The sequence below is a fragment of the Dendrobium catenatum genome, unplaced genomic scaffold (assembly GCF_001605985.2).
Source record: "Dendrobium catenatum unplaced genomic scaffold, ASM160598v2 fragScaff_scaffold_1026, whole genome shotgun sequence".
Classification (NCBI taxonomy): Eukaryota; Viridiplantae; Streptophyta; class Magnoliopsida; order Asparagales; family Orchidaceae; genus Dendrobium; species Dendrobium catenatum.
In genome coordinates this window covers 182,773-199,929 of record NW_021319488.1, presented here as the reverse complement: position 1 = coordinate 199,929, position 17,157 = coordinate 182,773, and the positions used below count along the sequence as shown (strand labels likewise).

General features: G+C 40.5%; 1 protein-coding gene across 3 annotated transcripts in view; it reads left to right on the top strand.

The window, feature by feature from the left end:
- LOC110092572 (transportin MOS14) overlaps positions 1-15,991 on the top strand; it is a 132,848-nt gene extending 116,857 nt beyond the window's left edge. For 2 of the 3 annotated variants that reach the window (XM_028698005.1, XM_020817182.2), the window contains 3 exons: positions 2,503-2,660; positions 15,167-15,283; positions 15,420-15,991. In XM_028698005.1, coding sequence (XP_028553838.1) covers positions 2,503-2,660; positions 15,167-15,283; positions 15,420-15,644 — 500 coding nt within the window. In that variant the 3' untranslated portion in view covers positions 15,645-15,991. The remainder of the gene's footprint in view (positions 1-2,502; positions 2,661-15,166; positions 15,284-15,419) is intronic. The other variant, XR_002302599.2, reaches the window with a different exon arrangement.
- The last annotated feature ends 1,166 nt before the right edge of the window (positions 15,992-17,157 follow it).

Here is a 17,157-nt window from a genome sequence, read left to right as displayed (position 1 = left end):
AACACCTTGATGATGGCCGTGTTGAATGCAGATCTCAACCGGAGGGATTCCCAAATACTTTCAATTGTCTCCCAAAAGTCCATTCCAAATACTTTCAAACTCCACCCAAAATATCCACAAAAAATGCCAAAATCCAAACTCCAAAATCTCAAAATTCCAAAAATATTTAAAAATGAAACTATCCATCTCAACGCTTAAAGCAAAATTCATCCACCCTCCGCAACAGTTTGTCGAGGTGGACAAATTAAAATTTACTTCAGCTCACAAAAAAGCTAAATGCCTAGTCGAAAATATCACTAGGATCCATTCTCAAACAGTCTCTTGCCAGTAAGGACGTGGTACGCGTCCTCTAACCGGCGGTCTGCCGCCAAATGGCACCGCAGGATAAACAGTTATCACCTGGGGCCCTTTTAACCGAGTGGTTTTGCCGCCAAATGGCACCACAGATAGCGGTTATGGCCAGAGCCGATACGCTCCTTAATGGCGTTAAATCCTTGAGATATGAATCAATAGGATATGATCGATAGGGCACAAAGCCCTCTGTTAGCTAAGGTGGATTCAAATTTGTCCCCTTAGACAAACATTTAACCTCGGTCTACAAGGTCCCCTTGGACGAAGCAACCCATGGCTGCCGACAAGGATCCTTCTGTCAGGTTGGGTCGACTACCTCCTCTGACTAAGTAGATCAGGGACCACGATGGCCCGGGACGACGGAACCATGGGATCTTGATCGGGTCCATCATCCATTCCCCCACCATCAGCTTTAAGTGCTAGATGGTGCAATTTCCTATTTTAAATATCAAATATACCCAAATCCTAATCCAGTTTCCAATACTCAAACCCATGCTGCTACTATATGCCAGATAACACGTATCTCTACGTATCTGATTGACGACTAGCCTTAATCGAAAGTTCTCTCTCGTCATCGGGAGGGGTAATTAACTATAGGGGCTTGCGCCTATAGGAAACCAGAACTCAGATCATAAAGTCCTCACAAAATGAGGGCGAAATCTCTGGGTAGTGTCTTATCTACAAACCCATTTGCATTCCAAAATTTACCTCGGAACTTATTCAGTTAAAACTCCCCTCGCTCAAATAAAAAGAAAAAGGGCGGCGGGGAGGCCGGGGCCGAATTTTCGGAGCCCACAATTTACTTAGAGCCCAACAACTTATGAAGAAGCAGGCGGACGGCAAAAGGAGAGATATACAGTTTGCAGTTGGGGACAAGGTCTACTTGAAGCTCCGACCATACCGGCAGAGGACTATGGCCCAAAGGAGAAATGAGAAGCTTGTAGCAAGGTTTTTTCGCCCTTTTGAAGTGGATGAGAGAATTGGAGTGGTGGCCTATAGATTGAGGCTCCCTCCAACAGCTAGAATACACCCCGTTTTTCATGTCTCACAGTTGAGGAGAGTGGTGGGGGAGCATGCAGTGAGCCCAGAGCGGCCCAGCACATTGAGGGAGGACATGGAAGTGGCATTGGAGCCTCTAGCGGTAGGAGTGTGCATCAATGAGAAGGGGGAAAAGAAGGTGAAGATTAGGTGGAGCGGCCTTCCAGACTACGAGGCCACTTGGGAGCCCTATGAGATGGTCAGGCAACAGTTCCCTGACTTTCACCTTGAGGACAAGGTGAGTTTTTGGGAGGGGAGTAATGTTAGGCCGGCACTTGAGCCGGCTGGACCGGTCCAACACGGACTGGTCCACACCTACTCGAGGCGGAAACAAACAGGGCGGGCGGAACCGAGCGGAACGAGCACATCCGACGGGGGCCAAGGAGGAGTTTTGGGAGGGAAATTTTGAATGCGAGGGGCTGTTTAGACATTTTGTAAAACTCCTTTATGGTTAATTAGGAGGTTAGGAGGAAAGGGGGGGATTATGTTGAATTTGAATCAATTTGGAGATCTAGGGTTTGGTTTTGGGCTCTTGGCGTTGCCGGAGATCTTTGAGAGTTTTTCCTTCCTCTCGAATTGAAGGAAATTTGTATCTTGCAAGTGCTTTTCATCTTCCATTGAAATAAAAAGCGTTTGCTCAGTTTTCCCTTTCCCTACAAGATTCTACTGTTTTTCTCAGTTTTCTTCCTGTTTTTTCTTCAATTTCCTGCGGTGGACAGCAATTGTGCTGTTGAGATTCCCTGGTTTTGGTTAGGAAGACTTGCAAACTCAAGTATTTCCTATCAGTGTATTCTTTAGCATGACTTTGCATCTTTGCATTTAATTATTATGGCTCATCCAGTTTCTGTGAAGAGTATCTGGTATGCACAGATTGTTTTGATTAAAATCCCTTTGAAGAACTGCAATTTCGTAGTAGTGCATGCTTTCATTTTTGATAGGTCTTTCTATGTCAACTGGTACAAATTCTGACGTAAACTTTTTGTAAAGAATCATGGCATATCTGAATATTTTGAAATTCAGATTATTGTGGTAGTGAAATAAATGTCCTTTAATGCATCATTTCTCTTCCAGTTTTCTAAGCATTGAAACTAGTCTTTTCTCCTGCACCTACAGGCTTCCTAGAAACATGCCTCTCCTCTTTGCTGGAATCTTTGACATGCATCAGTGAAGGATCTCTAAGTGCTGTAATGATCCAAGTTTTGTCTAGAAGTGGTGAGGGACTAGTATCCAACGTTGTATATACCCTGCTTGGTGTATCAGCAATGTCCAGGGTAAATATGTAGCTTAGCTTTTAATTTTTTTTGAAATTTCTGTTGGCAGTTTTTCATTTGACGAATATCATTTATTGCATACTAACTTGGTTGAAACGACATAATATATCTTTATCAGGAATCATATGGTACAATGAGCTATAATTCTAGCTCATAAATTAAAAAATTTTGAGAGTGAAGAAACTAGCAAGAGGCCCACAATTCTCTTTTATATTAATTTTGGCATAATCTAATCCATAAACGATCATGTGATCTATTTGTTCAAATGCATGGCCACCAAATTCTAGATATGATGACTACCAGGCATAGGTTTGTTGTGCATGAAGGTGTTGGACACAAAATGAATGCGTTGGATGCAAGATAGAGTGCATTGGACACAAGCCCAACGACTTGATGCCTTTAGAGATAGAGAGAGGAAGCTCTCTAACCTCCTCTTTGCTGTATTAGGGGCTCACTATGGCACCCCTTTCTTTTTGATTTTGGAAGAGGAAAGAGGGGACAACAACAAGAGGGAGTCTCCTTAGATCGTAGAAGGAGGCGGCCACGAGGATTGTCGGTCGGAGATGGTTTAGTGACCAAGAGGGTTTAGTGGCTAAGAGGGTTCAGCGGATGGAGATGCTCGGACCCCTGGATGGGACGCCTGGATGGATCATGACCTGGATGCGGTCTTCGGTCCGCTTGGGAGAGTCCCGCATGGAGGGTTTCACTCGGTCTGGAAGAGCCGCACATGTGACGTTCAGTCCGCTTGTAAGAGCTGCACCATACCTGTTAATAGCGAATGACGTACCATGGCGCAAAGGTCCCTTTGGAGCCATGACGCATAGCGCACGGCGCGGCGCGCGCCATTTTGAACATGACGCAAACTAAATAAAAATTATAAAATAATAATCATGAATATGAAATATTATTAAAAATGAAAGACAATCTATCCTAATAATGAAAAACAATCATGTACATAGCGGTACCGAGCGTGTACACAGCGGTACCGAGCGTGTACCTAGAGGTACCGAGCAGTACCGAGCATGCACATAGCAATACTGAGCGGTACCGAGCATGTACATAGCAATACCGAGCATGTACTTAGCAGCACCGAGCATGTACCAAGCGGTACCGAGCATGTACATAGCAATATCAAGCGGTACCGAGCATGTACATAGCAGTACCGAGCATGTACTTAGCGGTACCGAGCATGTACCGAGCGGTACCGAGCATGTACGTAGCAATACCGAGTGGTACCGAGCATGTACATAGCACTACCAAGCATGTACTTAGCGGTACCGAGCATGTACCTAGTAGTACCGAGCATGTACATATCAATACCGAGTGGTATCGATCACTCGGTATTGGCAGAAGCACTACTCTGCGGGACGATTCAGCGGAAGCAACAATTTGGCACGCAATTTTGTGCCGTGCGCCATGCACCATGGCTCACATGTGGCGCAAATAGCGCGCGCTATTTTAAACACATGCGCCTCGCCATGAACATGGCGTCGTAGGTGCGCCGCGCCGCGCCGTGCGCCACGACGCGTGCTATTTTGCACCATTGACAAGTATGAGCTGCACACGGAAGCCTTCGGTTTGCCTGTAAGATCCGCACATGAAAGCCTTCGGTTCAACTGGCTCGCACACGGGAGCCTTTGGTTCGCCTCCTTGGCCTCTTCCTCTTTCTTGCTCGATTGATCACATGAAGATAGATCGAATGTCCCCCCTGGCTTGCCTCGCACTCTTCCTAAAGGTGAAATCAAAGACTTCTCTGCCCAATGCGATCTTCTGTCGCGATATCCCTCTACAGCTGCCAAAAACAGCAAGGAAAATACCTATAGTAGTCGCATATTCAAATGTAGCCCTCCGATTCGATTTCTTGATTTGGGTAAATGATTAAAGCAGGCTAGAAAGTCAAATAGATTCTAATTGAAACTGGATTGGTCCAATTGGGCTTAAATGGAACCTGAATCAGAATTGATTTGACCCGATTTGGGTCGATTCGGGTCCGATTGTGTCCGATCGAGCCAATTTTGCTCGAATCGGCTTCAAATTGCTTCAAATTTTGTTCAATGAGGCTCAAATGGGTTCGATGTGGACGGATTTTGGGTTGGTTTGATCAATTTGACTTTAATTTGGTAGAATTAAGTTTAATTTGAATAAATTTAGGTCCAATTTGAGTTAATTTTTCTTTGACGATGCTTGCCCGAGTTGATCGAGCATGATTGAGCCAAGTTGGGCTTGAATCGACTCAATGCGAAAATATATTTCAACAAGATAAAGGCTTAATGGTTTTATTGTCTACTTTTTATTATAAAAATGCACAGGATGGTTAACATATAGTTAACAAATAGTTATTAAAAAAGACCAATTAAAAATTAATTATGTTAATTAATTTAGTATCTACAAATGTTCTAAATACTATTAAGACTTGGTGCTTAGACTTGCTAATTATGTAGTGTGAAAGATCAATTTTAAAAAAATGTAATTCATTGTATTAAATTTGAATTTGAAATCTAAAATTTAAAAGTTTGTAAGTTGGAGTTTTTGAGGAGTTGGTTGCAAAAGTTGAAAGATAGGTTGGATGATCATCACATCATGTGAAGTTATAACCAGCCTTTTCATGTAAAGTCAACTCAAAAGCTATCATGCAAGCCAAGAGATGTAGCCATATCAATTTCTCAAAGGTGGTGGTTTTAAGTCTAAGATGGTGGTTTTAAGTCTAAGATGAAGTGCCACGCCTACCTCCAACTGCATATGCATATGAAGATTTGCCTCCATGCAAGCACCATTTCAGTAGCCAACCACCTACCTCCTTCCGTTTGCCTTTTGAAATTAGAATTTAAATATTGTAATTTTATTTTGAATCTTGTAATATTGTTGTGCACGTCTTATGTGTGTGTGAATATGATGAAATAAATTAAAAGAAAGCTTTTGTTGTGTTTTCTCTCAAACTAGGTTCCTCTCCCTTCTACTTGGTGCTGGTAGGTTCCATAGAGGTTTGTTGACCACCATGTCTTGTTCATTTGAATTCTTTGATGAAAAATAATATGAATATATCTTCTATTTATGTTAATTTTTTCTTAAATCCTATATTTTACCATGCAGTGGTAATAGGTGTCTTCCTCCATTATTAGTGGTGGATGGGCATTTCATGGAGGCTACATGCTCCCATGATCATGTTAAAATGCTTATCATGATAATGCCTCATACTTCATGATGTACGACCAAATGTGTTTGTTGATGTTTTACTTTTGAAATTATACGCTTTTGAGAGAGCAAGAGCAATTAGTCACTTCTAACGATTTAAACGATAAATGAAAATACTAAAGCAATGATTTAGTTCAAGCAATATAATACATGATAAATATCTGGAGCACAAAATAAACATTCAAATCAAATTTTGCTTAATGTGAGGTTTTCAAAAGAAATCCCTTAATTAACATTTAGAATAGTCACTATTTAAGATTCCTCACTCTCACTCTTAATAACTGATTAAGCAGAGAAAACTTGCATAATCATTGTAATGCCACAATTGAGAGGGAAATACGATTCCGGAGAGAGTTAACCTTTGTCAAGATTCAGAAGAAAGTTGCTACTGAACGAGAGGTTGTCATTTGATCAATAGAAGTTGCAAGGGAGAAGAGGATTTGTTCCACGTATTCTTCGACTGAGTGGTCGTTCTCAAGGTCTATGTTGAAGAACGAAGACTGGAGGATGTCAATTAGCCCTTAATCATTTTCTGGATTAGCCATACATGAGGGGACAACATGGGTTGGGGGAACTTCTGGACAACAAACAAAGGACTTATGGACGACGGGACAACAAACAACCTTTGCTGGACAACAGTTTTTATATGTCCAGGAAATCTGGACAGCGGTTTGGGAGGTGGAAATTCTCCTGAATCGAGGTTCGGTGGAAGGGAATTAGAAGGACTACTTCCAAGTAGAGAGGGGAAGGTAGTGGGGGCCGGCCATAGGGGAAAGATAGGGAAAGTAGCTCCGGATTATGTGTGTTGATAAAGGAAGGAAGATAATTCAAAATCTGAAATTTAATTTCAGATTTTAATGATTGGAGAGAAGGGAAAAGTTTAAATTTGAATCTCCATTAATTAGGGATAGGGAGGGACGGCACACCCTTATGGGAGGGGATTTGATTGAGAGCATTAATGAGAAAGAGAGAATTGAAGGAGAGAGGGGTGCGCCGGCGGCTAGACTTAGGGGGAGGATTTAATGGGAGGAGTTGTGGATTGCTAGATTTGGAATTGTAAAATAGGAAAGGAGATTTAATTAAATCCTATTTAAAATCCCAGTTAGCATGATGTGGGGAACTTTCCTAAAATAACTTACCTATTTTAAGAAATACTTTCAAATTCAAATTCATTTGAATTTGAATTAAAATAGAATTCCAAATTTAAAAAGGATTAAATTATGAAAGTGTTTGAATGCTTGGTTTGGAAACTTGAATCCAAACGAAGGGATTGGGGCCGACGGCTTTGGGAATGGGAGTGGGGAATAAGGTCGGCGGCTTGGAGAGGGGAGATGGTGGCCGGTGGTTGGTTGAGGCGGCCTAGGGTGCAGGGTGAGGTTCGACCAAGGGAGATGAGAGGTAAGGGGAGTCGGCTTAGGGTTTTGAGGTGGTGGGGTTTTGGCCGAGAGGGACAAGAAGATGGGGCCGATAGTTTGGGGAGAAGAAAGGGGAGGGAGAGGGTGAAGGAGGTGGACGATGTGGTCGAATGCTTTCTATGGCTGGTGGGTAATACGTTGCCCCCTCTTAGGGACTTCAACCTCTCACAAGAACTCTCTAAGCTCTCAAAACACAATTGCAGAAATTTTTCTTAATAATATTCTTTGTCCACTCAAAAGGAAGAGGGGGCTTTAAATAGCCAAAATACAATAGCAAGACGAAAGACAAAAGTGCCCCTAAGGGTCACAAGCAACTACTCCCTCAAGTGAGGGTAAAAATAAAAAAATACGATAATAAATCAAATACACATAAATCTAATACAAATGATAGCTAAAAAATAATGTGGTGTGATCGTGATCGTAGATCGTTGCCCCCTTCTCTGGTAGACTCTCCATGGTCGGATGTCCTCATTACTTTATCTTACTCTCTGGTAAACTCTCCATTATATTCAGGAAAAGAGTGCTACGATATGCGTTTGTTAACAACACATTGTATCGGCGTGCTTTCGATCAAATGTTGCTAAGGTGTCTGGAAACCAAAGAAGCTGATAAAGTGGTAGCAGAGGTTCATGAAGGACTTTGCTGAGCACACCAATCAGGTCCCAAGATGGCGATTAAAATCAAAAGAATGGGCTACTATTGACCAAGAATGATAAAGGATTGTATCGATCATACTAAGAGGTGCCATGAGTGTCAGATTCACGGTAATGTTATACATCAACCGCCAAATCTACTACACCCTACAATAGCATCCTGGACATTTGAATGTTGGGGTACTGATATTATCGGGACGATAGATCCGCTGTCATCAGTAGGACACCGCTTCATCTTGGCAGCGACCGACTACTTCTGAAGCGGCTCCATTCAAAGAAGTTACGTTCGAGCATACAATCAACTTCTTCACACAATGTTGTCTATAGATTTGGTGTGCCGCGCCGTATAATCTTAGATAACAGTACCACATTTAAAAGCACAAAAATTTATAAGTTCGTTGATCGGCACAAGATCGGTTGGTGATATCCCTCCATATACTATCCAAGAGCAAATAGCCTGGCAGAAGCCTTCAACAAAACACTGGTGAAGCTTTTAAAGAAAATTCTCACCAAGAATAAAAGAGAGTGGCATACGAAGATGGCAGAAGCACTGTGGGCGTATCACACAACTTACGAAACACCGACCAAGGCCACTTCCTACTCACTGGTGTTCGGAGTTGAAGCAGTGTTTCCACTAGAAGTTCAACTCCCATCTCTTCGAGTCACCATCCAGAATGAGATGACTCAGGAACAAAATGCTCGGTTAAGAATGGAGGAGCTCGATGCACTCGATGAAATCAGGTTGCAAGCTCAGCAGAACCTGGAGATTTACGATGACAAAATCTTTTGATTGAATGGTGCGTCATCGATCATTTCAAGAAGAGGAATTGGTCTTGGTGCAGAGAAGGTCAATCATCCCACATAAAAAAATTGATTGCAAATTCGTATCCAACTGGGAAGGATCCTTTGTCATTGAAAAGGTGTACGAGGGAGGAGCTTATCAACTCATTGATCTGAATGGTCAGAGGCTCATGCCGCCGATTAATGGCCAATTCCTGAAGAAATACTACACATGAAATTGTCCAGAGAAATGTTATATTTAATACGTTGTGTTTTTGTACATGATTATTAGCGTATATATTTCATATTTTTAAATTCACCCCTGTTATGGAATATATCTCAAAATCCCCCGTCAGATTGGGGGCATTTTAAATATTTATTCGAGCCGACATCTCGTTGCATGCCGAGATCCCCAAATAAATATTTAAAATCTCAAAATTCTAAATTTATTTTTCTTTAAAATGTCCCTGCGAGACGGGGGGCATTTTAAATATTTATTTGGGTCGACATCGTGCTGTATGTTGAGATTATCGAATAAATATTTAAATTTATCAATTCAAATGTTCTTTTGTAATAAAGAATACAAATACTTCTTTTCCAAAGTACATGCAGGTGATCTTCAATAAATTTAAGACATCACCTTCTCCAACAAATCGAGACTCAAAAGTCAAGAAAGAGATTTTTGTGGCTACACACTCCTACAAATTGAGCCGAAATAGCTTGAAGCTTAAGGTTCGAACGGGTGGGTCGGATCCAACAAGCCCAAATATGGCCGGATCACTGGTAGCTCCGTATACTCAACAAGCCATAAGAAAGGTCGTAGTAGCGAACCCCCACTTCATCATCCCGTTAGTAGGAACTGTAGGAAGAAAGAAGGTCAATTTGACTCGACCAGTTTATGTGATCGTAGTCCACCGAATTCTCTAAAAGTCTGGAGAATCAAAGTTCCAAGGAGAAGATGATTAAGGATCAAGATATTACCTATATTTGGTACTATCAACTGAATCCAAAACCTGTAAATTCTTCAACAAATACGTCAAGCACAAAGTAAGGATCAAAGAAATTCTTTTTCAACAAGTCCGCCAAAGCACAAAACAAATGATTGAAGAAAATCATCCCAAAGTTCGTGAAAGCCCAAAGCTGAACTAAGAGGATTCCGTCATCAATAAGTCCGTTATGCGCAAAGTTTTGGACCGATGACTTTTTGCCATTGACCTAATACAAACCTAAGGGTTTAGGTCATCAGCATCTACCCCTTCGCCAAGCCCGACAAAGCTAGAAGCAAAGGGCAGAAGACATACAAATCTTCTGACAAGTCATCAAAGACAAATCAGATAACCCTTCACCAAATTCGTTATTCAAAGAACAAGGCAGAAGGAATCAAAATCTCAGGGCTATAGTCAAAATAGCAGAATGAGCACCTTGGATGACATCTACAAATGTCCTTAAAAGTTTGGGGCATTTTAAATATTTATTTGGGTCGACATCACGCTGCATGCCGAGATCCCCAAATCAATATTTAAAATTCCATCAAGGTACAATCAGATGATAGAAGAATCTTGAGCATATGCTATCCACTAGCGTCAATCTACAAAGTGATACTCTAGGAATCTTAGTACGAAGTGCTATATTACTATCCTAGAGGTCCTTGACTAAAACCAGTACATCAAGCATCTATGAATATAACTAGAAGATTTATGGAGAAAGAAAATCCTAGTGTGACATCCAAGCAAATTTTTGGAGATCTACTAAATAAAAAACCTAGTGGACATCTAGAACAAATATCTAGAGATCCACAGGGTCAATCAGCGTACAACAAACGTGGCCCGCTACGGACGCATACCACATTTGTTGGGGGGGGGGGCATTTGTTGACCTGTATTAAGTGAAAAAAAAAGAAAAAAAGAAAAACAAAAATCAAATCCCATACCTACTGTAGGCGTCGCACGTCCTCGGCGCAGTTCACACGTCGCTCGGACGACCGATGTCGTTTCTCGCACGACCAAGCGTCGCATCTTGCACGTCGCTTGCACGACTCGTTCAAGTCATTAAAAGCTCGAGGGAATGAGGCCTTTGGCCTCTTCTCTTCCTCGCGCTCAATCTCTCCAGCTCTCCGTTCCGAAGCTCTCGCTCTCGCTCTCTCTCTCGATCTTCCTCCCTCTCACTGCCTCTTCGATCCCCTCGTGGCTGGGCGACTTCGCTCCTCCGACGCCATTCCCTTGCCTATTCGGTCGGAACTCCAACATTTTGATCGGAGGCAGTCACGCGAGCTCGCGGCTGTGAAGGAACTTTCTCCCTTTCGATCACTTCTTCTGCTCCCGCGTGGTCTTTCGGCTTTTCCCCTTCGACATTCCCTTACTGTGGATCGAAAGTTACGACACTTTGATCGGACGCAAGAGCGGGAGCTCACTCGCTGCGATCGTAACTTTCTCCCTTACCCGCTCCCCTTCGGCCGAGCCCCTAGCCCAATCCACTACCTGCTCCAGCCACCTATAACCCGACCTCTTCTCCACCTTGTCGTTTACTCTAGCCCTATTTGATCGATCCCAAGGCCAACCTGATCTTCTCTGTCGACCGTTCCCACAAGCCAAAACATAGAAGTGAGATTTGTTGCTTAATATTACTATTATTATTAGATATAATAATGATAATAATAATAATAATAATATTGGTTATTATTATTATTATTGTCATTATTTCAAAATAAAAAAATGTGTTGCTTTGATTTTTGTGCCCTCTTACCTCGACATGCATGTCGGGCTGGCAAACCACCTATGCACGCCTTTATTGAGCATGTTAGGAGGGAACCAGGTGCGACACCTACGACGAGGTAAGCGAGCGACCCCTCGGCCCCAAAAACCCTATCCTCGGCGTGTTCGACGAACCGGCAAAACACCTATGCACGCCTTTATTGAGTGTGGTAGAAGGAAATTCGGTGTGACGCATACGACGAGACCAGGGAAGTCTGGTGCATGCTTTTCTTAGTGTGGCCAGGACAACTCTTAAGTACTCGTACGTGGCTCTGTACCTGCGGGGAAATAACTGCTCTTTTCTTGTAACAGGTATCGAAGACCCATGTACGCCTTTATTGCGTGTGGTGGGGTCAAAGACTTTACACGGCCGTGGTGTCCTCAAAAGAGGGCACATACCACGCACGTCTTTATTGCGCGTGATGGGAAAGGCCCAATTTTTCATAGTTTTCCCCTAAATGGGGGAGACGTCGGGAGGTTGCCAAAATTTCAGGTGAAAACACACTCGACTCGGATCTGTTTTGAACTAAAAAAGAACAATAGATGGACTCCAATGAACAATGACTTGTGGACTTTTGAACTTGATTGAACACGAGCAGGGGACCTGAACAAAACCTAAATGATTTCTAAAGTTCAAATTCAAATAAAACAAAGATCAAATTGAAGTCAAATTCAAATCAATTTGAGCATGAAAATGAACCTGCAAAGATTACAGAAGACTTTGAACAAAAAATGAACATGCAATTGAACTCAAAGGACTGCAGGAGACTTGAGTTCAAATGAACTAAATGTAAGAGGACTCAAACTTAAACGAACTATAAAGAACTGCATTTGAACATGAACTCCGAACTCAAAACTGGAACAAGATGTGGAGAGCAAGGAACTCAAATTGAACTCAAGCTGAATTCAAACTTGACATGAGCAATAAAGGACCTGAATTTTCAAGAATAATAGAGGACTCAAGGAGTTTGAGATTAAATGGGATTCAAATAGCTGAACCCATAACAACATACAAGAGTCAAGCATGAGTTGAACCTTGAACTTGGGTCCGATTGAACACATAGGACTGGGCTTTAGATGAATGAACAAATCAGAGTCTAAATGCACAATTGTCCAAGCTAACAACAAGTCGCAAGTGGGAGATGAAATCCCAATGTACGCGAAAGATGAATGCAACGAACTCCTACAATAATCCTTACGAGGTTAAATGGAACGTGCTCACAAGGACAACAAGTGGTTGCATGATGCATATGTCCCCCAAATACACTATTGAAACCTCCAACGCTAGCAACTTTGCCTGTAGATTGAGATGGCAATACCAGCATTCAGTAGCGGAGGACCGTCCCCTGTAAACAAGTACAATCAACAAAACCACCTGAAATTGGTGAAAGGTGGATATGATATAGGAATAATGGGTCTTCTACAAACACTTCTAGGAGGTCGTAGTGGATACAACGATTCCCTAAAATGAATACTTGTGGATAACAATAGTGGATATACCGTAGGTACAACGAACCACTGTGGGCACAAGTACAAATATCACCTACGACAATGGTGATTAAAGATCTTCAAGTATGTCGGGTACAAGGGCAACCCCATGTATAAAAAAGGACACCTCTTGACAGAATGGAAGAGATGTTTGAGCAAATTTGAACTAAACTTCTTGGTGTTCCAAAATTTCTTCTTGATCCTGCACTTAAGAAGAAGACAATTCTGACATCCACAAATACACGGTTGTGGTGACCGGTGTATTTGTTTTAATACATTCATATTAAGCCTTCAAGGCCTATAATCAAGAGAATTCACTAACAAAGGCACGAAACCTGATCCTCCTAAGCAGGTAAATAGGAGTAGCCAGGGTTCGAATCATCGGATAAATATGCGGTCACGAAGTTGATCGGAATATTTATTTTATACATTCATATCAGGCCTTCAAGGCCTTTAACAAAGAGAATTCACTAACAAAGGTATAAAGCCCGCGAGAAACCCGATCCTCGGTCAACAGCTTGATCGAGGTTACAAGGTTTCAGTCCATAAATGGAAATGACCCCAAACTCCCCGATGATGGCCGTGTTGAATTTCTATCTCAACTGGAGGGGTTCACAAATATTTTCAAATGCCACTCAAGTACCCATTAAAATCCAAAATTCCAGAAAATCCCAAAATTCAGATGTTTAAAACTAAAATCTAACCATAAATCACTTAAAGCAAGATTCATCCACCCTCCACAACAATTTGTCAAGATGGGCAAATTCAAATATAACTTCAACTTACAAAGCGTTAATGCCTAGTCGAAAATATCACTATGATCCATTATCAAATAATCTCCTATCAGTAAGGACGTGGTGCGTGTCCTCTAACCTACGGTTTTGCCGCCAAATGACACCGTTGAATAAACGTTTATGACCTGGGGCCCTCTAAACCGAGTGGTTTTGCCACGAAATACTGATCATGGCCAGAGCTAATACGCTCCTTATTGGCATCAAATCCTTGAGATATGAATCAATAGGATTTGATCGATAGGGCACAAAGCCCTCTATTAGCTAAGGTGGATTCAAATTTTTTTCCCTTAGGCAAACATCCATCCCAGGTCTACAAGGTACCCTTGGACGAAGCAACCTATGGCTGCCGAAAAGGATTCTTCTGTGAGGTTGGGTTGACTACCTCCTCTGACTAAGTAGACCAGGGACCGCAATGGTCCAGGACGACGGAACCATTGGATCTTGATTGGGTCCATCATCCAGTCCCCCACCATCCACTTTAAGTGCAAGATGGTGAAAATTTCTATTTTAAATATTAAATCTCCAAATCCTCCAATCTTTCAAATATCCAAATCTATGCTGCTACTATATGCCAGATATTATGTATATTCTACGTATCTGATTGATGACTAGCCTTAATCGAAAGTTCTCTCTCGTTAGTGGGAGGGATAATTAACTATAGAAGCTTGCGCCTATAGGAAACCAGAACTCAGATCATAAAGTCCTCACAAAATGAGGGCGAAATCTCTGGGTAGTGTCTTATCTACAAATCCATCTGTCTTCCCAAAATTTACCCCTGAACTTATTCCGTTAAAACTCACTCGCCAAAGAAAAAGCATAGCACATCAGTGCGGGCGGAGGCCGGGGCCAAATTTTTGGAGCCCACAGGGCATTTTTCTTGAGGTTATTATAGCCCAATAAACATAGCTTGTATAAAATTCAGAGTTGTGTCCGATAGATAGTTATAGCAGCATGTTATTAACAATCCTTTAATGGACTAGCTATTACATAATTATTTCTAACTCTATTTATAATCTTTGGTTGAAGTCTAGGGAGATTAAGATTAAACTCTATAACAATCCTAATAGGCTGTAGTAGAATATTCATAATCTGTACAAGGTTGCCACATGTCTTACTTTTTTTTTTTCTCGGAGGATGAATTAGTGGCACCATTAACTTATTTGTGAAATTGTTCTGCTATCAATATTTAAAACTTTTCTGGTCTTTCAACAAGTTGTAGACTCCTAAGGCTTATGCAAGGGCTTAACTTGAGCATCGCCAGACACCAATTACTTCACTCATTATAAGTATCCTTCATTAAAAAAGTAACCATTAATGGTTAGCGAGTTCAAAATAGTTATTTTGTGGAAACTTTAACCAGTTTAAGCTTGTACAGAACAGGTGTCCTACACACTATTGTTTTGACTAAACTGCTCTCTCTCATTCATCTTTCCAGGTACACAAGTCTGCAACCATCCTACAGCAACTGGCAGCCGTCTGCTGTCTTAGTGAACGAACATCCTTAATGGCACTTCTTTCTTGGAATTCTTTGTGTGGATGGTTACAGTCAACAGTATTGCTCTGACTTCCCTTTTTCCTATGCTAGCATATTTATACATTAAATTATATTTCAAATCTCCTGCAGAATATGCTCATATTTATTGCTATGATCTGTTTTATTATGCCCTGACATGTTCTCTATTTAATAGGCCCAAAGTCTTCCCGCAGAGTATCTGAGACAAGGAGAAGCTGAAAGCCTAGTTCCGCTGTGGCTGAACGCCCTTGCAAGCGCAGCATCAGATTATCTTGCTAGCAAGACATCTGATGCTGCCTTGATAGATCACGGACACATGCTGGGAAAAGGGGGAAGAACTCTGAAGCGTCTTATCAGAGATTTTGCTGATACTCATCGCAATTTTCCTAAGCCACCTTAATATATTATCTGCAATTCTATCCTGATATTTTGTCTTCATGACCTTATTTCCAGATGAGATTTTTGGAGCAAAGCAGCAATTCTTCCCGGAGGTCTGTATCGCTCATTTTGCTTCACAAATTTTGATAGTCTTGATCATTGTACATATATTGTTATCATATTGTTGCCTAAAAGTCTCACCATGATGTTAGTTCACTGTATGTATTCTACTACAAAACTATTAAACATTGTATTATTGTTTATTTACAAACAGTTACAGCAATTAATACGCTTTAGAAAAAGCATTATTTGACAGAATTGTTGAGCATCTTAGGAGCTTTAATGTTCATCTGTCTTTCAGTAGTGTTATTTTAACATTGTTTGGTTTGTTGAACCATGTCTTAGGGTTTGTTGGGTAACTTCTTTATAATTTTTTTTTTAATGTAAAAATTATTATCAAGGGTATTTTTGTCATTTGGTTGCCAAAGCTATATGCATTAATATTCCTTTTGTCATTTTATAACTAGATGAAAAAATATTTAGCTTCTTATGAAGATTTTGGTCAGTTTTTTTTTTTTTTTTTTTTTTTTTTTTGTCATTTTATAACTAGATGAAAAAATATTTAGCTTCTTATGAAGATTTTGGTCAGTTTTTTTTTTTTTTTTTTGAGTGATATTGAGTGAATTAAATCACAAACACATTGGATAGGCAGGCAAAGTAGCTAATATTTTTTTGGTTGGTAGTCTAAGTTTCCAAGCAGCAGATTAAGGCTTCGTTTGGGACAGCTTTTTTATCGCTTTATAAAAAAGCTTTTTAGTATAAAATTTTTTTGAATTATAAAATTTATACTAGAAAGCCGTGTTAGGAAGCAGAGCGAAAGCTGTCACAAATAAAGCCTAAATGGGCACTATAGATTTTGGTGTAGTCTTTCTCTATTTGAAGTAGTGTTGATCGTTATAGTTATGTGCTTATCTTGTCTTGTTATATTAGGTATGTTATTCAAGCATGATAGGTTTCAAATGGAGAGCCATTTGCTAAATAGCATTAGAAGGCCTGAAAAATTTATATTTTCTACATTTAATTTAAGATTTTGAATTCAAAATGCTAGTTTACATCAACCAAAAATTTTATTTTTTAGATTTCAGGTTTTTTAAAAAATTGAAGCTTACCTAGGATTGTTGTCTGCAATTACTTAATTGACAAAGCTCTTATATCTTGATCAATAACTTCAAAAAATTTGTTCATGGTGGCTAATTTAGTGATTTTGACCTATGCTACATAGGAAAATCCCAAAGTGGAGAGCTTAGATATTTATTTTATTTTCAAATTATTTAGATATTGAACAAGTTAATGAAACTTGATTAGAAAAATTAAGAACCAAGAGAATTGACCAAGGTTCTATTCTTGAAATCTTATTGGCCAAATATCCATTCATTGTTCTTGAACAAGACACTCAAAAAAAAAAAAAAAGACACTCAAAAGGTTTTAGTTCTCTACCTTATTTTTAGCTATTGCTAAAGCAAATATTTTTATGC